Below are 22,394 nucleotides of genomic sequence, written 5' to 3'. Positions count from 1 at the left end.
TCCCTCTCTGGTTTGGAGGGTAAGGTCTGCAACATCACTGTGCCTGGGCATGGGAAGGCTCTTCCTTTTAGCCCCCATACTAAACTTATAGATGGTCTAGGGCTGGTTCAGAACCTCAGGAGGGGTCTCTTCTAGTGGATTAGCACTCGCCCCACCCAGGGGAGAACAGGATAAGCCTACACTGATGTCATTTTTCTTTCTTGCCCTCAGAGCTGGAGGAAGCTCACCAGAAGTGCCCGCCTTGGTGGTACAAATTTGCCCACACGTTTCTGGTCTGGAACTGCTGTCCCCTGTGGCTGAAGCTGAAGGAGTTTGTCAAGCTGGTGGTGATGGACCCCTTCGTGGACCTGGGCATCACCATCTGCATTGTGCTCAACACACTCTTCATGGCCATGGAGCATTACCCCATGACGGAGGAGTTTGAGAACGTGCTCTCCGTGGGGAACCTGGTAGGCAGCTACAAGCATCCCGTCCTTCCCCATTTAGAGCCACGGCAGCCACACCACCCACCCTGGTGGGCAGATCCCCTCTGCTGCCATTGTGTCACCTGAACAGCATGCATGCATGCCTTGAAACGCACCCCAGCTGCTGAGAAAGTGTTTCAGGGGCCTGATCACAGCATGCCTGGACTCCAGGATGGCTCAGATCAAGGGAAGTGATATGTGGATGAGATCCATCTTCCCCTGCTCCTCTTCTGCTGCAACTTCTGTCTCACTTGGTGCATCTCAGCAATGCCAGTGTGTCTGTGGACTTGCAGAGGTGTCGTCCCGAGCCATCTTCTACATTGCAACCCAGGGTCAGGCATGAGCTGCTGCCAGCCCTGGCTGACAACACAGCATCCTCATGATGCTGGGTGGCCATGTGGCAGAGCAGGGGCCAATTCAGATGCTGGGAGCAAACAAGTCCCCACGGAGCAGGAGGCAATAGTGCTAGCACCATTTTAAAAAAAAAAAATAATCAGGACTTTTCCCAGTGAAATCACTGCAAATCTGGGCTGTTCTGATTTCACGGGTGTATTTAGCAACCAGCTGTGGCTGGTCCTGCTTGGAGCTCAGAGTAAATGACTTTTCGCTGGATGCAATCTGCTGGTGGGACAAGTCCAGGAGGCCCCTGTTAGCTCTGGGAAATACAGCTAAGGGATGAGAGAGCTCACCACCTCCTCTCCAGCCACCTTGTCCTGCTCCAGCACCTGCCGGGGCCTCTCTGTGCACAGGCACTGGAGTGACACATGCCGGTGCCTGAGCCCCGGCGGGCAGGATGACGCTCAGCACATAGCTGCTTTGTCTCTGGTTTCATTCAGGAAATACAAGGGGATTAATCGGCTGTTGCTCGAAGCACAGTCACGCTGCAAAGACAGCTCTGGCTTTTTCTTCGGGCCAGCAGTGGTTTGTGGCTGCATGTACACCCCAGTGCCGGTGGGGATAAGGATGATTTGCTGGGAAGGGCCAGGGAGGGGTGGGAGCAGGAAAAGCAGCTCCCACTGAGCCACAGCCTCGCCCCACATCGCCTGCCCATGCCCAAGATGACGGCTGCAGTGCCGGCTGCCCGTCCCGCTGCAAGCAGAAAGGTGGCCAGGCTGTAAATGAAAAGAGCAGCAATCAGCTGGCAGGAGCAGAAAAGGGGACATTCATGGGCTGGCAGGCAAAGGGGCATGTCGAGGATCATCCCCTGGGATGCTGGTGCAGAAGTCTCCCTGCAGCCTCTCCTCCCTGCAAAGTGGAGGCAAGGACCTGTGTATCCCAACACGATCCACATCCAGGGCAAAATTTGTCACCGGGCCCCTCTGCACATGCTGTGTCATGGAATTACATCAAGGTTGCTAATTGTCACATTGCTGATTCCGCTCCGGAGTAATGTGATAATGCACAGCCTTGTTGTAGTCCCAGGATAAGAGTAATGTGTAAAAGCTGGATCAGTTTTCACAGGGCTCAGGGAGGGGCAGGGGCATCCCAGTAGCAGCCCAGTTCCCAGTGCTGGGAATCTCTGTGATTTGGCAGTCATTCACAGGGGGTCCCTTTGACAACGAAACTTTTATTTTTCATTTCCACCTGGCAACACACACCCTTGTGTCTCTCAAAGACTGCAATCAGCCACCAGTACTCCCAGCCTGGCTTCACAAGCCACACTGGGCATCAGATGGGGAGCTTGTTCCCAACTGGAACTGGACCTAATGGGATGAAACCTTTGGGAATACACCAGAAAAGAGAGATGCTACCCACCCCACACCAAGGCTCGGCCCTGGCTTACAAGCAAAGTGACAAGGTGCTGTTTCCCACAGGTCTTTACGGGGATCTTCACAGCGGAGATGGTTCTGAAGCTCATTGCTCTGGACCCCTACGAGTATTTCCAGCAGGGCTGGAACATCTTTGACAGCATCATCGTCACCCTGAGCCTGGTGGAGCTGGGCCTGGCCAATGTGCAAGGGCTCTCCGTGCTCCGCTCCTTCCGCTTGGTACGTGCCACGGGGCCGAGGTGTGCCTGGGGGTTTTGGATGCAGTTGCCATCAGGGTGGTCACCAACTTGTCCCCTGTTAAAGATAACACTGACAGTCAAGCTAAATATTTAGGAAAGTCAGAGTCTGTGCTCTTTGCAAAGCAGTTGGGTGTTTAGACCCTCCTGCCTTAATAAAACTGTCACAGAAGGTCTAATCCCAGCTTTGCAGACTTGCTGACACCTTGTGGCAATGAAAGGCCCAGGAAAATCAATGCCTTGTCTCCTTGCTCCTCCTAGCTGAGGGTTTTCAAGCTCGCCAAGTCCTGGCCCACCCTCAACATGCTCATCAAGATCATCGGCAATTCAGTGGGCGCCCTGGGGAACCTCACGCTGGTGCTGGCCATCATCGTCTTCATCTTCGCCGTGGTGGGGATGCAGCTTTTTGGAAAGAGCTACATAGAGTGTGTGTGCAAGATCTCCCTCGACTGCACGCTGCCCCGCTGGCACATGCATGACTTCTTCCACTCCTTCCTCATCGTCTTCCGAATCCTCTGTGGGGAGTGGATCGAGACCATGTGGGACTGCATGGAGGTGGCCGGCCAGACCATGTGCCTCATCGTCTTCATGATGGTCATGGTCATTGGGAACCTCGTGGTGAGTCTTGGAGCTGGGGTGGACCCTCAATGAAAGGGGGGGAGGGGGTGAGGACAGAGGGTGTCATGGGGTGGGGACACCTCTGTGCCTCGCTCACTGGCCAATGCTGTCCAGCTCAGCTCATCTACAGGGCCATGCCTGTAGGTGTGCTCTTGTTGGAGCTGTACAGCAGTCCAGGCAAAAGTCCAGGCTTGACCTCTCCCCTGCAGAACCGCTGGGGATGTGCTGTGTGCTCATCTCTGTGTAAAGCAGGGTAAGAAGCAATTTCTGAGGGACCTTCAGATGAAACCAAATCAGGAACAGAAGGAGAAACTGATGCATGGAAAATTTAACAATGAGCTTTAGGCAGATGCGTCAGCAACTCTGGGACAAAAGAGGGCTCATCTTCAACTGTACTTTCTTCTCCACATGGCTTTTCAGGCTTTCCTTCCCTGTTTCCCATTCTCCTGAGATGAGGGATGGAGGCAGTGTTATATCCAGCTCACCCCAGGGCTGGCCCTTTGCTCCCAAGTGCTTTTGGGATTAGAACCCCCCAGAAGGCTTTTGCAGATCCCCAGCATCCCCAGTCCTCACCACAACCCAGGTGACATCCAGGGGACGCACAACCCCTCCACAACACATGGCTCCTTCCCCCAGGTCCTGGTGAACCCCTGGTCACCATCACCCTCCCTGCCTGCTCACTGCCTTCCCACTAACCCAAGATGCTCACTGACAACGCTGCAGGTCTGCAGTTCCAGGCAAGCACGAAATCCTTTCTAAACTTGGTAACCCTCTCTCTGGCGGCTTTGAAGCTTGTTTTCCAGGCTGTGTGGGCTCTGCTCTCCCCTCTTAAGGAGCAAGGAAGGGGAGGGAAGCGTGGCAGCTTGCCGAATCGCTACTATTACTTGCCAGGATTGTGTAAGCCCTTTGGAATTTGCTTTGAAAAACTATCTGCTGAGGGAGCTGCTGACACCTCCCTCCCCACGGTGGAGCAGCCACCGAGCCCCGGGCTGGCACAGCCCTCCAGAGAGGTGAAAGCAGCCCCAGGGAGAAACCCAGACCACCCCACGGCCCGGGTCAGGAGTAGGGCAGCTTGGAGTGTCCCACTTTGAGGGCAGAAAGTTGGGATTTGAGTGCTGCTTTGCTTCCCTGGCTTGTGCCAGGTATTTGGGGCTTTGACCTGGCCTCCACAGCAGCATGGAGAGCCATGCTGACTGCAGACCTCACCCTGGGGTGTCCTGGGGTCTGTGCTGGGTGGTGCTGAGCAGCCGTGCATGCATCGCCTCGCAGTGGGAAGCAGCCCGATATACCCCCAGGCTGCCCATCACCCAGCATTCAGCAACAGTTTGTAATGCTACCTTTCAAGGGGGAACACGTTCATTTGAATTGCAGTGCTGAATCAGGCTGAAAATCACCCATAAACAGCAGGAGCATCTCCAGAACAGTCTGCAGAGAGTGCAGGAGCTTAAAGACTGGGAACTGCAGCTGGGGCTCCCTGGAGACCCTCCCCAAAAGGGGCTCAGGAAACCTTTCCTCTTCTGGAGTTTTTGGAGTAGGACAGCCCACCCACCCCTCCAGGAAACTTTCCTGGAGAAAATATGGGGGCAGCACCATTTTCAGCTGGTGAGAGGCAGCCCTTCTGGAGGGACACCAGCTTTCCGGGCAAGCTTTGCAGCTCCTGCTGTTCTCTGTGCTGCTGCAAGGGGTTCATTTAAAGCTAAGTAGAGAAACACGGTGCACAACCACCTACAGAGCCATGTCTGCCCTCTTCATCCTCTCTGCCAAGCTCTCCTGGACATGTCTCCGGTATTTCCGAGTCCTGAAGCCTGTCCTGCACAGCCTCCTGAGCATCCTGCTGCAGGGAGGTGTGCTTATCCCCACTTCCCCTGCAGAGGAATAAGGTGGCGGCCAGTCGTCCTTTACTGTTAATGACACTTTGAGCATTTCCTTTGGGGTTATTAAGGGAAAAGGGAGGAAGTCAGTCGGGTGACAAGGTAATGGACTCCTGTCCAAAAACCCCAGGTCCAATAGCAACTATTAGCTGTAATTGGTACTTAACATAAGTATTAAACTGATGGGATAGCAGGGATTTATTTAAAGATGCGATTTAAGTCATACGGTATGTGAAAACAGCAGTGACCTTGAATAGCAGCTAATTCCCTTCTCAGATACGCTGCTGGCACAAAAAGGCACAAACATCAACAGCTGTGGACTTGGCCCATCAGCCACTCTGCGCAGCAAGTGCATGTCTGGGTGCTGCCAATACTCCCATACCCCGGGGAGAGCCCGTCCTGCTCCTCTTCTCATGAGCTGCTCCAGGTTTCTGGCATGCAGCGAGTCCAGCCATGCCAGGCGAGGCTGCGGTGGGGTCCAGTCACGTTTCGGGCATGGTGAAGTAGGAGAGATCTGGGGGAAGCAGGAGAGAGCCTGTGCTTGGGGCTATATAGAGCATTGCCTTTGCATCCCATGAGCTGACTTGTGCTGAGATTAAATGCCACTCTCCATGGAGCAGAGTGGTCTCTGGTAGAAAGGGAGGAGGTTACAGCTGTGGCTCAGGCTCCTATGTGGCTTCAGAGTGTTGGAGACCCTCAGGAGCTCACTAAGCATCTTTGAGTCATCAGAGCCAGCAAAGAGGAGAGTTGCAGCTGGGAGGACAAGAAGCAAGTTTATCCCTGGGAAGAGAAGGAACAGAGCTGAGTTACATCCCTGTGGGTGGTGGGGAGAAGCACCACAGGCTTGGAGAGTCCCACGTCGGGACCAGTCAGTCCAAGAGCTCCAAGAGACAAAAGGGAGGGACATGTTGATGGACCCACAGGGAAGGTGGCTTGAGAGGGGCTGAAGCGTTAACTGGCATCGCTTGTAAATGGATCAGCAGGACCCAAGCAGCTGGGGGTGACACTGAGGGCATTGGAGCCCAGGGAGCAATGAGGAGGAGCTGGACCATGTCCATGTCCTCCAGGAGATGGGGTTGGCATCTCTACAGTCCCTAGAGCTGGGCAACAGGAGGAGGGTGTCCCATGATGCGCTTAACACAAGGGTCTTCTCCACGGACATGACTGGTCCCTGCCGTTCCAGCCTGCAGGGTTGATGTTGGTGCCAGACATCAGTGCCGGTATTTGCTTTTGTCCCCTCCAGGTGCTGAATCTGTTCTTAGCTTTGCTGCTGAGCTCCTTCAGCGCCGATAGCCTGGCAGCATCTGACGATGATGGAGAGATGAACAATTTGCAGATCGCTATTGGCAGGATCACCAGGGGGATCGACTTTGTAAAGACCTCTGTCCTCATGCTGCTCCGCAGGCTGTGGAAGGGGAAGAAGGTAGCCCCAGAGGAAGAGCAAGAGCCCAATAAGAGGGACAACTCTGTGCTAAACCATGTGGACACTGGCCAGGAGCCCAAGTCGGAGTACCTGGACGGAGTCACTGGCAAAGAGCACTTTTTCATGGATGAACTGGACCACATGAATTTCATCAACAACCCCAACCTGACGGTGCAAGTCCCCATCGCCTCAGAGGAGTCTGACCTCTATGAGGAGACAAGCACCCAGTCTGACACTGAAGATGCCAAGGTAAGAAAGGTGGGTGGAAGGGTTTCAACCCAAAAACTGGCATTGAGCCACTCTTGCTGTGCTGCCCGAAGAATGATGTTGGGTTTGGTTACTTTTAGCTTTTCCACAAGGTGCGACATGGGCCAAACTTGGGGTTTTTCAACCTGGCATTTCCCAGTGTAAGCTGGAGGTGAGGGGGGTCCAAGCAGGGGTTTGGCCTGGTTTAGGTCAGGCTATGGGGTTATTGCTAATGCCAGGGGACCCACTGCACCACAGGGTTGGTGCAAGGGTCAAAGCGCTCAGTTTGGGGTTAAAGATGTTCAAGAGGAATTTGAAGCCAAGAAATCTGCTGATGGCACTAACATTAGATCCACTGCTAATGCCTCAGAAAGCATCATCAGGGAGGGTATGAAACCAGATGGAGGAGCTTAGCACAAGCGAATGTGAAGCGATGCATTTTGGATCCAAAGCTGATGAGACAGCTGATGTTGGCATTGCTGTGTCAAGGCACGGAGAGGACTGTCCGGGCTCACAGGTCACCATTCGCCTTGGTGCTCTGGAAGGATGACATGGAGATGCGAGAGAAGAAACTTGGGAAGACCTGAGTGGGCACAAAGAAAAGAGTGATAGTCTGGTGGGAAATTACCGCTCCCAACATGGTCACACTGAGGTCCTGGGGAAATACAGGGCAGGGGGGATGCTGCAGTGGAGAGCAGCAACCTCATGAATCTGCAAAGGGGTTTTGTATGAATAACAGAACAGCTCTGACCCAGGGGTTTATCACCACTATTGATGGCAAACATGTCTGCTCAGGAGCTGAAGACCCTTTGGGAGGTTTGTCCCACCTCGTCCTGCTCAGGGTGGTGTGCTGGGGCAGGAGGCAGTGGTGCTGTTTGGGTGCAACCACAACCGCTGCTGAGTGCCTGGCTGTGACTGCACAGGCAGCCCAAGGCAAGGCAGCAAAATGAAGCAGGACTCCCAAAAGCCCAGAGCCATCCTCCTCCCTCCCTGTCTGAAGGCTTCTTGCAGCTCCACGCAGTGACATGGATCTGGCTTCGCTGGGGCACAGTGCAAGAGGAGAGGATAATCATGATTTTTTTTTTTTTTTTTTAGCTGGGAAAACAGGGTGTTTTCAGCAGTTGGGGCTGCAACAGGAAGGTGGCAGGAAAGGTGGTGGCTGGTTGTGACCCCCTGCAGTCATGCTGCTTGCTGTGCTCAGAAGGGATAAACTTGCCTGGAGCACCTTGGTCAAGGGAAGGGGCAAGGAGAGTTGCTGTTGTTCCCCTTAGTGTTGCCAGCTGGAGGGCTGAGACTTGGCATTTTTTCCCAAATTTCTCCTACTACATGTCCAGTCCGGTAGCACTAATCCCCAGCACACCCAGGACATGCACACACACATAGAGTCACACTGCACAGAGATGATGCTAATGCCAACCCATCCGCAGTGGGGGGACACATCCAGCCTGGCCTGTGGGGTCCCCACAGACCTCAGTTCCCCACCACCACGATGTGCTTCCCAGTGCCTGGGGGAAAACCTCGGTGTGCAGCTATCAGACATGTCCCAGCACGGCTCCAGCGTTTTGGGGCTGTGCTCAGCTGACATCTAGAGGCACCTGCTCCAACACCCTGCACAGAGCTTGTGTTTTGAGAGCCCTCCCTGGCTGCTCAGCATGTGCAGGGGGCAAACCACATTTCTCAACCACTGAATATCAGTTCACCCCATCATTGCTGCTAGTTTTGGTGGCTAAATTCAGTCAAGCGTTGACCAAGGTGCAAGCCAGGGGGGTGCATTAACAACCTGAAGAGGCAGAGTGGGCAACAGGCTGGCAGTCATCATATGCATTGACTGCCTAGTAATTAGAAATCAGATGTTAATTGATGGGAGCCCTGATCTGGTCCTCGGGAAAGATTGCTGCGAGCTCGGTGTGTTCACATGCCCTTGATTAGCTCCAGATGGAGCCAAAGCCCGGCACACCGCCTCGCGCGGGGGACACGGGCCACGGGTGACAATTGCAAACCGGGGGGTTTTCTCTGGATGAGCTGCTCAGAAAATGCTGATAAATGCTCTCCCCCTTCCAGCACAGCTTCTGTCTGAGGCAAAGATGGTTTTCAGGGTGAAATGATAGTGGCAGGGTGATGGCAGCAGCGCAGCTGCTCTCTGCGAGCACTTTTGCATCTTATCATTGATTTATCTTTTGCACCACAAAGCAGCAAGAAGGTGACAGGAACAGCAGCGCTGGTGTGCTGTGGCTGTGCACAGAGTTAGTGCTGTGGCTCAGGGCTCTTGGGGGCTCCTGCAGGCTTTTTGCCTCAGCCCCCCCATGCTGCCAGGCAGGGTGATGTCTCCTGAGATGCTCTGGGCTGTGCACATCAGAGGAATATTGTCAAGTGCTGAGAATTATGGGGGTCACAGGGTGAGTCTGGGTGCACAGCACCTGGATGCCGGTGCTCTGTGCTGGCAAGGATGAGGAAAACCCTGGATTTGGGTGGAAACACCCAGCCAGGCTGGAGGTGCTGTACCAGGTGTGTGCTGGAAATTGCCCTGCAGACCTGCTGGTCATGGGCATGTGGGGGGTCAGGAGCCCCCAGGGCTGGGGTTTGGGGGACCATGCAGTGGGACCAGCACAGTTATCCCTGTCCCCACCTCAAGAAGACCTGCCCTGAGCACCTTTCCCCTGATCTCCAGCACCGCTGGGCTGGTTTGTCCCCACCTCGTGCCTTTGCAAGACTTGTCCTGGAGGCAGATGGTTTCTGTGTGTCCTTCCCCGGGGTCACAGTTTGCCTGGCTGCGTACCGAGGCCTCCTAACCCCCTGTCCCTCCTGTCGCCCCACAGTCCTGGCAGAAGGTGGCCCCACTGCTCCTGCAGAGCCACCAGCCTGTGCCACTGCTACTGCTGCGTCCTCCTCCCCAAGACAATGCCCTGCATGTCCCCAGCATGCAGTAACCAGGCTGCAAGAGTCCCCCAGAGCAATGGCTTCTCTTAGAGATGTGGCTGGGGACCCTGAGGCTGCGGGCAATGACAGTGCCTCAAATTACCCCAGGGGGTCTTCCCTGGCTTGTTGGAGGATGGAGTAGCTACTTAATTCACTACTGAATGCACTAGCAATCCTGGAGGAGGATTATCTCCTTCTCATGCAAGCCAACGCCACCCTGCATTGGAGATGCTCATCCAAGATCTTCTGGTTCCCAGCTGCTCCCAGGTAGGACAGGCAGGTCTGGGGATCTGCTTCCTCAAGTGTTGCAGAAGGTTTTCTCAGAAAGCCAAAAAAAAAAAAAAAAAGGAGGAAAAAATCCCAGGGGCTTGCCAAGGTTTTCTCTTGTTATCAGCCCCTCTGGACCTTGCTGAGTGGTGTCTGGGAAGCCAGCCAAGCTGACCTGTGGAGCGGGATGGAGCTGGCAAGAAATATTTGGGATGCAGGTTTTGAACTTGGGTGAACCTCAGCCTAAAAGCCCTTCGGCACGAGCCGAGCCAACAGAATTTGAGAGAAGTGCTGTGGTGGCTGCCCAGGTTTCTGCAGGTCTCATTGAACCAAAAGGTGTTTGGCAGAACATTTCTTAGATGGGGACATGCAAAGGAGGAGGAGGAGGTGAGAAAATCAGCCTGAGATGACGGTACAAGTGGATGGGAGATGGACTTGCTGTGCAGGGAGGAAGGTTGGAGTCAGGGGACCTTTTGCTCCTCTGAACCTGGATGAAAAACAAAGCTTGTGCAAGCTCAGGTATCAACGACCCTCCAAGGTCTGCAGCTCTGGACAATTCAACAACTTCACTCTGGGCTGTGTTTTCATAGGAAAGGGACTCAGAGCAGCCTCCAAGCAAGGGAGTCCCACCAGCCAGCTCCCCCAGTTCTGCCTGGTCTCTGTGGGGGCAGGAGGAGCTGGAAGATCACCAGAGGCAGCCGCAGCCCAGGAGCATCCCTTCTACAGGGCAGCTCAGCCTGAATCCTCCTCTCCCTTTGCAGAATCCCCTCTCCAGTGACAACGCGTCGTCCCTGTGCAGCACCGTGGATTACAAGCCCCCACCGCCGGAGGAGGAGGAAGTGGCAGAAGAGGCTGAGGCCAGCAACGAGCCTGAGGATTGCTTCACCGAAGGTGAGGGACTGAGTAGGGCAGGGGACCCCACGGAGAGGGAGAGGTGGGTGTGGAAGGGCCATTGCCAACCAGTTCTTGCAGCATAACGACCCCCAGGCTCACTTAGCTCAGCCCAAACTCCAAATCCTCCTGTACTACCAGGGAGATGGTTCCCCTGCAGCTCCCCTCTTGTGTGCCCACCCTCCAACCCAGCAGGATCCTGCTCCAGCCTCCACCTAGGAGGGTTTGAAAAGACAATAAAAGCTCAAATAGTGTCGTGTTGGTGGAAACACCATGGCCAGGAGGTAACCCACAGGTCTTTGTGCCATCCCCAGCCTGTGTGAAGAGGTTTCCCTGCCTCTACGTGGACATTACCAGCGACAGAGGGAAGGTGTGGTGGAACATCCGGAAAACCTGCTTCCGCATCGTGGAACACGACTGGTTCGAGACCTTCATCGTCTTCATGATCCTCCTCAGCAGTGGGGCGCTGGTAGGTCCCATCTTTCACCCTGTCCCATTTGCTCTGCAGCAGCTCCCCAGCTTGGTGGGAGCCCAGGAACATGGGCAGGGCCCAGGCAGCAACACCAGAGGCTCTGGGCACTGCCTGGTTGTCTCCTGTGCAAAATAAAACAGCTGTGGGCAGATGTTTGATTTAAAACCCCATTTGGCTCAGGTCTGCCCAATGTACAGCCTTGCAAGGGTATCTAAGCATCCTCCCCTTGCCTTCCAAGAGCCCTGCATTGGTACAGTCACCCTGGTACCACCCTCCCCAGCATCCTCACGGGCTGTGGTCCATGGGCTCAAGGGGATGCAACCGCCTACAGCCTCTCTTCCTGCTCTTAATGTCAACCATGAACTATTTGCATCATCTATTTAGCTTTATGTGGATGGTTCCTCATTTCACTGGCTGTCAGGAGGTGCTTTACAAATAATTCATGGTTATTATTTTGCTGTTCAGCACTTCCAGTCGCTGACTGCTGCACCTTGCCAGAACCTGGGTGTCCATTTAAATCAACCTTGTTAAAAAACTGTGCGTCAGCCTGTTGGTCCTCTCCGAGTATTCAGGCTGGATATAACTCAGCTGCAGCTGTAAATACACAGAGCTAAGGGGGAGATGAACTTCTCTGCAAGCTTGGAGGTAAAGAGAGAGGGAAAGAGAACAGAGGGACTGAACTGGGTTTCAGATGTACTTTAGAACATGTCTGCATCATGCTCTGAAGTTCAGTTTGGGGATGTCTGAGGCTGTAGCTAGTGCTGGAATCGAAAGCTGTGCTAAGCCAGCTGTGCAACACCTGGCCTGCATGCCCGTACCTCCGATTGCAATGTTTTACATGCCACATGGACACAGCAGTAATCCAAACTCCTAAGAGCATTTTCAAAACTACCAAAACATCCAAAGGTGCAGGTTGGTGTTCTGGCTTTTGACTTGTACTCAGACTGGTGGGAATTTGATGCAGCTGGACATTTGCTTCCGTGAAGCTTTTCTTCAGGACAAACACTGCTCTACATAGTCAACAAGAACTTGCAAACAAAAGTTGGACCCCACATTGATCAGGTGCATCAGTAAATGTCACCTGTAGATAGGTTGTCAACTTTTCAAGCTGCCCCAAGCCCTAGGACAGCAGGGACAATGCAGGCATGGATGCACTGAGCTGTGCAGCAGGTCTAATGGAAGAATGATTATCATGTAGCTCCACATCTCTTCCAGGCTTTTGAGGACATCTACATTGAACAACGAAAGGTGATACGCACCATCCTGGAGTACGCTGACAAGGTCTTCTCCTACATCTTCGTCATTGAGATGTTGCTCAAGTGGGTGGCCTATGGCTTCAAGGTATACTTCACCAACGCATGGTGCTGGCTGGATTTCCTCATTGTTGATGTAAGTGCTGTCTGATGAGCACCTCTAGAGCCACAGTTAGCCAAGGGATTTGGGAGCATCAGGGGATTGTCACAAGCTGTATTTTAAAGGACAATGGGGTGGCTGTGGAACAAGGGCTTGGACCGTTGCTCAAAAAAGTGACCCCTCCCAGGAAGGGCCACTTCTTCCTCTGGTTGCAGAAACCCTTTCAAACCCTTTCTGTTTTACACTCAATCCAAGAACAAGGCCGTGCTTTTATGAGACCCCAGTAGAGATGTGAAGGCACATAGGATCTCCCAAACGCTCTGTGACAGAGCAGGCCATTCCTCCTGTGCAGTATTTCTCCACCCCCTGTCACCTCCACACTCACACTCAAGAGGCAGGGGCATCCTCCAGCTGGCTGGTCACCAGGGACCCAAGGACTCGATGCCAGTCCATGCGTTCCAAGACAAGACGATGACCACCAGCCTGAGGGAGAGCTGGGGAGAGAGGGAAGGGCAGGAGCTGTAGGGACATGGTTCAGTTGTGTTTCCATCTGAGATGCTGCTAATCCTTTGGGCTGTTCCTTCCAGGTTTCCATCATCAGCCTGACAGCAAACTGGCTGGGATACTCCGAGCTAGGAGCCATCAAGTCCCTGCGGACACTGAGGGCTCTGAGACCACTGCGTGCCCTGTCCAGATTTGAAGGCATGAGGGTAGGTGCCTCCCATGTGAGCTGCTGGCTCTGATACGGACATGCAACATGGCACAGTTCAGCAGTCACCTACATCAGGGACCTATCCCAGTTGGTTTTCAGGGGCCTCCAGGTCACTGGGGTCGATGTTAAGGTACCTTTGGTCCAGTTTGAACCCACTTGATGCCTCTGGGGAGGGTAAGGCTGGGAGACAGGGACATGAAGGTCCACATCATTGCTAGCCCAGTTCCATAGCAAGGTCCTCCAATGTCTTTTCTCCCCTTGCAGGTGGTGGTGAATGCCTTGCTGGGTGCCATCCCCTCCATCATGAACGTCCTGCTGGTCTGCCTCATCTTCTGGCTGATATTCAGCATTATGGGGGTGAACCTCTTTGCGGGGAAGTACTACCGATGCATCAACACCACCTCAGAGGAGGTCTTTGACATCAGCGTGGTGAACAACAGGAGCGACTGCATGGCTCTCCTCCACACCAACGAGGTCAGATGGGTCAACGTCAAGGTCAACTTCGACAACGTGGGCTTGGGATACCTCTCTTTGCTGCAGGTGGTACGTAATGAAAGCAGCTGCCACCCCTCCAAGGCGTGCATCACTGTAGCAGAGCATCATGATTAGCATCAGGGCTGAAGCAAGACGCTACCCTGATGACCAGGCAGGGCCTTAGTTTCTTCATACCTCCAAAACTGGTATTTAACACCAAAAAAACCTGCAGAGCCAAGGAGGAAAGAGACAGGGTAGAAGATGGGAGGGGAAAGTAAGTGTCACCAGGAAACCACTGCAGATGAGTGTAGGTAGCACTGAGCCTGGAGCTGTGAGAAGTCCTCTGCAGAGCACAGGATGCAGAAGCGAGGAGGGGAGACCTCTCCTCTCCCCCCACCCATTTGAGAAGTTCAGTCTGCTGTAGTCATAGGCTGCAAGAGTTTTGCATGGGAAAGATGACGACTGGAAAAAAGAGTGTATGTGTCCGCTGCAGGGCAGTGCGCGAACGCAGACGTGCTTCCACTGAACCCACCGCAGCTGAGCCAGGCAAGCAGAAGGGGAACTACTTACCACAATTTTAATAAAAATATAGGTGTGGGTTCTGTTATTGGGGGGGCTGAGGTTACTCCCATCAGATCCAGGGGAACTGGTGGTTGCACAATCAGAGCATAACCCAAATTGATTAACCAGCTTTAAATTCAGCTTCCTCTTCAGATTTATTGCTCCATCAGATTCAGGAAACAAGATGTTCAGGCTTTTTGTTTAACAAATCAGCAGTAAAAGTTTGTAAAAGATGCAGTCTACCCCACCACGCCACCAGGACTGCTATCCAGCAGATAGCAGAGGCAGCGATACAGAAGTCAGGGCTCCAGAGGTGGCACAGGTTGGGAGTGGGAGGGAGGCAGCCAGCCCCGGCACAGCTCTGCCGTCAGGGAAATGCACTTTGTTTTAGGGGGAAAGGAGTCCATTGCTTCTTTTCCCAGCCTGGTTTGCAGTGGTGTTTTGGGAAGTCCCTGGTAACCTCAGCCACAGAACGGAGCTTGTGTGTGCATACGTGTGCACATGCAAATCTCTGTACCAGGGCATTTTTCTTGTGGATTCAACTCATGGTCCTTCTGCCATTTCCACAGAGAGGCTGCAACTCTGGGCTGAACAGGCGTGCTCAGAACTAAACCCCCAAACTAAACCCCAAAGATGCACCCATGGCCCTCCCCTCCCTCTCTAGCCCCAGATACTTCCCAGTGAATCTGTTCTTCTCCTCTGTCCCCGCAGGCAACCTTCAAAGGCTGGATGGACATCATGTATGCCGCCGTGGACTCACGCGAGGTGAGAGGACAAGCGGGGATATCTCACAACTGGCACCAAGCGTCGCTCATCCCACCAGGCCAGTTCCCTCTGGCAGACTGGGAGCAGAGTCCTGGGGCCAAGGAGCTCAGCACAGGCTGGAGATGGACCCTCGGCTGCAGTATCCCCTCTGCCCATTGGTGCCAGGGGAACTGCCTGCATCCCACCCATGGCTTTGGCTAGGACAGGGGCCAAAGAGTGGAGAAATGCCCAAAACATTCCCCCTGCTGAGGTGCACAGCCTCGGCTGTGTCCCTTCTGGTGCCTTCTGCCACCCATGTCATTGTCACCTGCATCCCAGCTGTGGCCCCCACACCAGGCTCCCTCCCCACCCAGACTATAGCTGGTGCTGAGCACACTCTTCTCAGCTTCATCTTGGTGGTCTGAAATCCCCGCTCTGCAGTCACAGATCCAACCCGGAGGGCTCATCCTTCACCCTCCTGTGACACGATGCCCTCCATGTGCCTCTCCAGCTGGGAGGGCTTATCCCATCCTGGATAAAGCGCCTGGCTCGCCTTGAGCAATAAATGGGTTATTAAAACAGAGCAGCCAGCATTTAACCTTTGGGCTAAATGGTTTAGTAAAAAAAATGTTTTGAAGGGTTTCATGCAGAGGCTGTTTCTACTGTGATCCATCCCAGAAAGGGTCCCCACGCCGGCCCATGTGTGCACACACTGCCATGAGCCAAAGCTCTAAGTGAGCAGACTTGCCCGTGCCCCGCTGGGGGGACCAGCCCCGCACACCCACGGGCCTGAATGTATTGTTTTCGTTGCCTTTTTTTAGCATCAGAAACAGCCGCTCTGCTCACCTCGGCTGCAGCTGCCAGCACTCCGCAGAGGAGCTGCTTCCAGCTCCCTCTGAAAATGGCTTGGTCTCGTGCCTCCCCAAACACCTGGGGCAAAGCTGTTTTGGGAGGAAATCTGCTCACTTCTGACAAGAGCTTTCCTCAAAATGGGGGAAGCTGGTTGTGACACCTTGGGATGTCTCCTTGATGAGGAGCATTTTCTGAGGCTGCCAGGTGATGCCACCCCCGTGCGATGGCATGGAATGAATTAAACCACTTTTCCTTTCCCCTCTTGGGTATGTTTCAGCCTTTGGAAAGCTGATTACGAGGAAGAAATTCAAGTTTGCTCATTGATATCACTGCAGCTGGACATCCTTTCCTATTCCCCAGCTCATGCCATGGGATTGGGGGTCAGCGCATCCTTGTCCCCCAGCTGGTGCCACGTGGATGTCCCTTCCCGTGGCTGCTCCCACAGGGGCCACTAAACCTGCACAGCATCTGCCAAAGGTTTTGGAGTAGCCACCCCCACAGCTCTGTCCCAATAGTGACCCCTTGTCAGGGGGCTTGGGGACACGTTTTCCAGAGAGGGTTAGTCTCACATTTCCCATCTCTCCTGGTCAGATTGAAGAGCAGCCGGTGTATGAGATCAACATCTACATGTACATCTACTTCGTCATCTTCATCATCTTTGGTGCCTTCTTCACCCTGAACCTCTTCATTGGTGTCATCATCGACAACTTCAACCAGCAGAAGAAAAAGATAAGTATTTTCTGGGTCCTGCAGCCACTGTTGCCTCCTGGGCTGCTGGTCCAGGATGGAGAGGACTAGCACAGGGGAGACCAGCACTGTCATGGGGCGAGGGGACCAGGGCCACCATGGCCGATGTTTGGATGGACCCCAGGGTCCCTCTGCAGCCTGAATTGCCGGTATAGGTTAGTGGCTTCCTGAACAAGGAGAGCTGGACAAACGGCACCTGGGGATTTGTGTCCTGGCCACAGAATTTATGGAGGATTTCATTTATGGATGCAGAGGGAGGAGGCAAGGGGGGCTGTGTTTTCTCTTGCCTGTGTCACAGCAGGCATGGCTGTATGCCTGTGCCATCACTTTTATTTTCCTTTCCACCCTGTGACCCTTTCTCATCATCTTTCCATGCATCAAGGAGAGACTCAATGTCTACTTTCAAGCAAGCAGCACAGGACTAACATCCCTGGGCTCCCAGAGGGGGAAGCAGGTGGAGGGTGGGTAACATGGAGCACGTTGTTTGTGCTGAGCAAGCTCTGAAGCACATCGAGATGCTGCCTCAGTGCCAGCAGGATCTGGCTAGCAAGGAGAGGGTGAGCCCCAGCAGGGCATGGGGTGCCCCACTCACTGCAGCAGGCTGGGAGGCAGCATCTCACCTCTGCAGGAGGAAACTGCAGCGCTGGCGTGAGCACCCATGGGTGTTGTGAACTAGGGAAAAAGGCATAGAAACAGGCAAGTAGGGAGGAAGCAGGTGTCACTGAGTCAGTGCAGTGAGCAATTCCTGGTAGGAGCTCGGCTGGAGAAGCTTGGTGGGAAGGAGTATGGTCAGAGAAGCTTGGTAGGAAGAGGCGAGTTCCCAGGACTAACAGCAGTGATTCCCTTTATACTTTGGAGGCAAAGACATCTTCATGACAGAAGAGCAGAAGAAATACTATAATGCCATGAAGAAGCTCGGCTCCAAGAAACCCCAGAAGCCCATCCCCAGGCCATCGGTATGTTGGGTTAATCACCCTGGAGTGCAGCAGGGAGGGAGCACTTCAAGCCATCAGCTGTCCCAAATGGCTGAGAAGGGTCTAGGGAAGACCATTAGTCAGGGCAAGGAGCCAAATCCTGGCTCCCCGCTGATAGTCTTCAGACAGGACCTTGCTAAGAGCTGGGGCTTCAGAAGAGATTCACATCCTGCAAACTCCTCTGGGTCTGCTCTTCAGCCCTGGGTCTGCTGGCAAGGGCAAGGGGGGGGATCCCTTTTGCAGGGATTAGGGTCTTCTACTCAGCTCCCAGCTCCTCTCTCGAAGGGAGTTAGACTCAGGGAAAGCTCAGCTTTCAGTACTCCTAGAAGGGACACTGGTTCAGCCAGCATATACACAGTTGTGACTTGGGTTTGGTTTTGAAAGCCCTGCTCAAGTGAGGCCTTTTCCATGTGTTTATTTTTGCCCTGATGCATTAGCTGCGGATATAATTAGAAAGAAACTGTCCCCTGTGCCCACACCTCCTGACCTTGGTGTTACCGAATGGGCTTCATCCTGCGAGGTATCCTTCTCCCATAGCTTTTGGGGCCATGAGACCTGTGAACTGGCCACAACCCTGAGGTTTCCTACACTGTTTTAAATACAGTTCCTTCTCTTTCTGTTGTGTCATTTGTTTTATGTGTGTCTGTCCTGTGTTCCCACCTCACCTCTGGTTCTCCATCATCACCCACGTGGTCCTTACGGCAGAACAAGTTTCAAGGGATGGTGTTTGACTTTGTTACCAAGCAAGTGTTTGACATAACCATCATGATCCTGATTTGTCTTAACATGGTGACCATGATGGTCGAAACAGATGATCAAAGTGAACTCAAAACATCTGTTCTCTACAAGATAAACCTGGTCTTCATCGTCATCTTCACCGGAGAGTGTGTACTCAAAATGTTTGCCTTGCGTTACTACTACTTCACTATTGGCTGGAACATCTTTGACTTTGTGGTGGTCATCCTCTCCATCTTAGGTGAGTCCTGTTGGTCCCACCAGTTCCTCAGGGGTCCCACTGGATAATGAAGAGTGGAAATGATCTAGTCGATCCACAGCCACCAAGCTGTCACTGGTGACCCCCACCCTTTGAGCAGGGCCAAGCCAACAGGACCCTGAGACAAGACAGATGTGAGGCTACTCCATGCCACCAGGCTGGATGAGGGGCTGGGGATGTGCCTCACTCCTCCTTGGTGTTAGGTTCCCCTTGTCTCCATGTTGCCTGGCTGCACCACTGAAACAGAGCAGCCAGCATTTAACCTTTGGGTCCATGCTGAGATATTTTTAATATGTTCCCTTTGCCTCCGAAGGAGCAGAGAGCTGTAAACCATCAGGGGTGGCCTCATCTCCCTGTATCTGCCCAGCTCTGGCGGATGGAGCAGAGTAGCTCCACCTCACCTCCCTACATTGGCTGCAGAGCAAGGTGAACTCACCTCTTCTTCATCCCTTCACAGGTATCGTCCTCTCAGATATCATAGAGAAGTACTTTGTATCACCCACCCTCTTCAGGGTCATCAGGCTGGCAAGGATTGGCCGTGTCCTCCGGCTGATCCGAGGGGCAAAAGGCATCCGAACTCTCCTCTTTGCTCTGATGATGTCCCTGCCCGCCCTGTTCAACATCGGTCTTTTGCTTTTCCTCGTCATGTTCATCTACTCCATCTTTGGGATGTCCAACTTTGCCTATGTGAAGAAGGAGGCGGGGATCGATGACATGTTCAACTTTGAAACTTTTGGGAACAGCATCATCTGCCTCTTCCAGATCACCACATCGGCTGGATGGGATGGCCTCCTCAGCCCGATCCTGAACAGCGGTCCCCCTGACTGTGACCCTGACCTGGAAAACCCTGGCAGTTCAGTAAAAGGGAACTGTGGCAATCCTTCCATCGGCATCTTCTTCTTCTGCAGCTACATCATCATTTCCTTTCTCATTGTGGTGAACATGTACATTGCCATCATCCTGGAGAACTTCAATGTGGCCACAGAGGAGAGCAGCGAACCCCTCTGCGAAGATGATTTTGAAATGTTTTATGAAATCTGGGAGAAGTTTGACCCAGATGCCACACAGTTCATTGCGTACAGCACCTTGTCTGACTTTGTAGACACCTTACAGGAGCCACTCAAAATTCCGAAGCCGAACAAGATCAAGCTAATCACCATGGATCTACCAATGGTTGCTGGTGACAAAATCCACTGTCTGGACATCCTCTTTGCCCTGACTAAGGAAGTGCTGGGAGACTCAGGAGAAATGGATGCCTTGAAGGCCACCATGGAGGAGAAGTTCATGGCTGCAAACCCCTCGAAGGTTTCTTATGAACCCATAACCACCACGCTGAAAAGGAAACACGAGGAAGTCTGTGCTACAAAAATCCAGAGGGCTTTCCGGAGGTACCTCCTGAGGCGCTCGGTGAAGCAGGCATCCTACATGTACAGGCACAGTAAGGACGAAGATGCCCTGAGGGAGGACGCACCTGAGAAGGAAGGTCTGATCGCCACCAAAATGCACGAGATGTATGGGAACAGTGGGACAGATGTGGAGACAGCCCCTGCCTTTGATCTTGCACCCGTTCCCAGCTCAGAGACGCAAGATGCTCCTGGAGAAGCAAAAGCGTGGGATAAGGAACGCATTGTGAAAGAGTCGCTGGTATAACAGAAAGAGGCTTCCATCTCTCGCCCAGCCTGAAAAGACTTCATTTGTATCTGCTTTTCAAGAGCTCTTCCATCTACAGATCAGTGGATCTTAGACACTGAGCTAATTTCAGATATTTCAAGTAGACACCTTAACTTTCAAAGCAGGATCTCTTACTGATCCTGGGTTTTACAGCTCACTGCACTTGCAAAGAGTTTAATAATTATTTTTCTTATGAGAATTAAATGTGAAATCTGTTGTTGGTGAAAGAGAAACATTTTAGTTTTGAAATGATCTCATCATGGTAACGATGTTTTTCAGACATTAACAAATGAGTATGGCTGTCCTTCTACTTAAAGTAATTATTTATTAATGTTATTTCACAATTAAGAGATTTTCTTGTATATTATTCTTCCAGAGTGCAGCCAAGTAGCCAGTGAAAGATGAGCCAAGTGAAATAATATTAAGAATAATTACAGAAAAGACAAGGTTTTGTGAACAAAAATCTCCAATGTCTTAAATTAGCACCTTTCTTTTGAATATTTGAATAAGATTTATGGATTTATTTTTTTTTGTTATATACAGAGAAAGTGCAATTATGTCTTAAAGATTTGTTTGCATAGCCAAAACAAAGCATCTGCAGATATGTTCTCAGGGTTAAATATCAGGTTTTAAAGGTCTCTGAATATGCATTGAAATGATAAATCATTCAGGTCTCCATGGTATGAATGTAAACAGTATTTATAGTTATGTTTCTTCTCTGTTTTCCTGTTTCATCCCGATTTTGTGGCAGGAAAGCACTGGACAAAGGTAGGGTTTGGAAAACCTCGTCCAAGAACCCCCAGTCCCCGTAACAAACCCTAGAGGGTTTCTTCAAGCCCCATAGCAAGAGGAAATGTCCTGCTGGAGTGCTCTTGGTTAGCGTTAATTAACGAGACACATCCCTGGGGATCCAAGCAGGTGTCTGAACCGTCCCTTAAACCCCACTGGCCACCGAGCACCAGGAGCCTGAATGCTCCCACCAGGGTGTAAATCTCAAAATACTCGAGCAAAGCTTCCTTCCCTTGGCTGGGTCTCTGGAGAGGACCCGGTGGCACGTGCTGGGGTCTCTGCAGAGCCTGATGGGGCCAGGCAGGTCCTCACCAGGAAACCTCCCAGCAGAGGAGCATTTTCCCAGGGGGGGAAGGGTTTTGCTGCTCTTTACGCAAAAGGAAAGTAAATCAAGACAAAAGTATAAAAGGCCCCGAGTTCATCTCTGGACCGCCTTCTGCCTTCAAAAGGGAAAAAAACCTCATGAGATCAAAACAAACATGAACCAAAATGTCTTCCAGTTAAAACAAGGGCTGCTTCTTGAAGCCAAAGGGTCTGTCTTTTTGTATTATTATTATAATTTCTTTTTTTTCTTGGGCTGATTTTGGCGCTGAGCCGTTACGGATGCCCCACGTTCAGGCTGGCCGGGAGCGGTGCTGAGCTTGCTTGCATCCACGTGCTGTCAGCCAGGCGGCAGAGCCGGGGTCGCTCTGCTCATCCCGTAGCGTTGCGCTTTCATTTCCGTGTTGCGTAGGGTGATGCTCCCTGGAACAGGAGCCTGAGCTGCTTTCAGTGGCGTTTGTGTGGGAAGCATCCACGGCGCTGCAGTTTCCAGCCCGGATTGTGGTTCACAATCAATGCTGCTTGTACGTATGTGTCGTCAGTGATGGGAAGAATGCCAAAGAGCAGGATTTGTGTGAGCTAAAGCCATTTTTCTTTGTACATTTCTTAAAATAAACAACCGTAAATGGTCTATTATTACGATACCAAATGCGTTGGTGTGTGTTTGAGGGGAAAAGTGTTTTCCCTGCCCCTGAGAGAGGTAAATGCCCCCTCCCCTTGCTCCAGGGCAGATATGGGGAGCCCCTGTTCATGGCCTTGGCTGGACCTGCCATCCTGAGCAAGACCTGGTGGTCCCATCCTGCACAAGAGACCCCCCTGGGCTGCCCTCCCCAGCACCTCTGACCCAGCCCTGACCCCAGAGCTTCTGCTCTGCCCTTGAACAAGTCCCCTGGAGTCCTTGGTGCCTCTCAGCCGTGAGCCCTGGCTCTAGGAGCTATAGGAGATGCTGCTGCAGGTTCAACCAAAGAGAGAGGTGGGCCTGGAGGAGGTGCAGACCCCCCGAGCTGCCCCGTGCCAGGGCCTGTGGGG

General features: G+C 52.7%; 1 protein-coding gene across 1 annotated transcript in view; it reads left to right on the top strand.

Moving 5' to 3' along the window:
* Positions 1-20,247, top strand: part of SCN4A (sodium voltage-gated channel alpha subunit 4) — a 32,434-nt gene extending 12,187 nt beyond the window's left edge. The window contains exons 12-25 of the mRNA XM_074849113.1: positions 211-449; positions 2,279-2,452; positions 2,731-3,087; positions 6,202-6,630; positions 10,572-10,701; positions 11,016-11,170; positions 12,389-12,562; positions 13,114-13,236; positions 13,503-13,781; positions 14,985-15,038; positions 16,461-16,598; positions 17,468-17,572; positions 18,296-18,566; positions 19,042-20,247. Coding sequence (XP_074705214.1) covers positions 211-449; positions 2,279-2,452; positions 2,731-3,087; positions 6,202-6,630; positions 10,572-10,701; positions 11,016-11,170; positions 12,389-12,562; positions 13,114-13,236; positions 13,503-13,781; positions 14,985-15,038; positions 16,461-16,598; positions 17,468-17,572; positions 18,296-18,566; positions 19,042-20,234 — 3,821 coding nt within the window. The 3' untranslated portion in view covers positions 20,235-20,247. The remainder of the gene's footprint in view (positions 1-210; positions 450-2,278; positions 2,453-2,730; positions 3,088-6,201; positions 6,631-10,571; positions 10,702-11,015; positions 11,171-12,388; positions 12,563-13,113; positions 13,237-13,502; positions 13,782-14,984; positions 15,039-16,460; positions 16,599-17,467; positions 17,573-18,295; positions 18,567-19,041) is intronic.
* Positions 20,248-22,394: the final 2,147 nt, after the last annotated feature.

The sequence above is a fragment of the Strix aluco genome, chromosome 24 (genome assembly GCF_031877795.1).
Source record: "Strix aluco isolate bStrAlu1 chromosome 24, bStrAlu1.hap1, whole genome shotgun sequence".
NCBI classification, from domain to species: Eukaryota; Metazoa; Chordata; class Aves; order Strigiformes; family Strigidae; genus Strix; species Strix aluco.
Note: the sequence above shows the minus strand (reverse complement) of the source record. Positions and strands in the feature narration are given on the sequence as shown.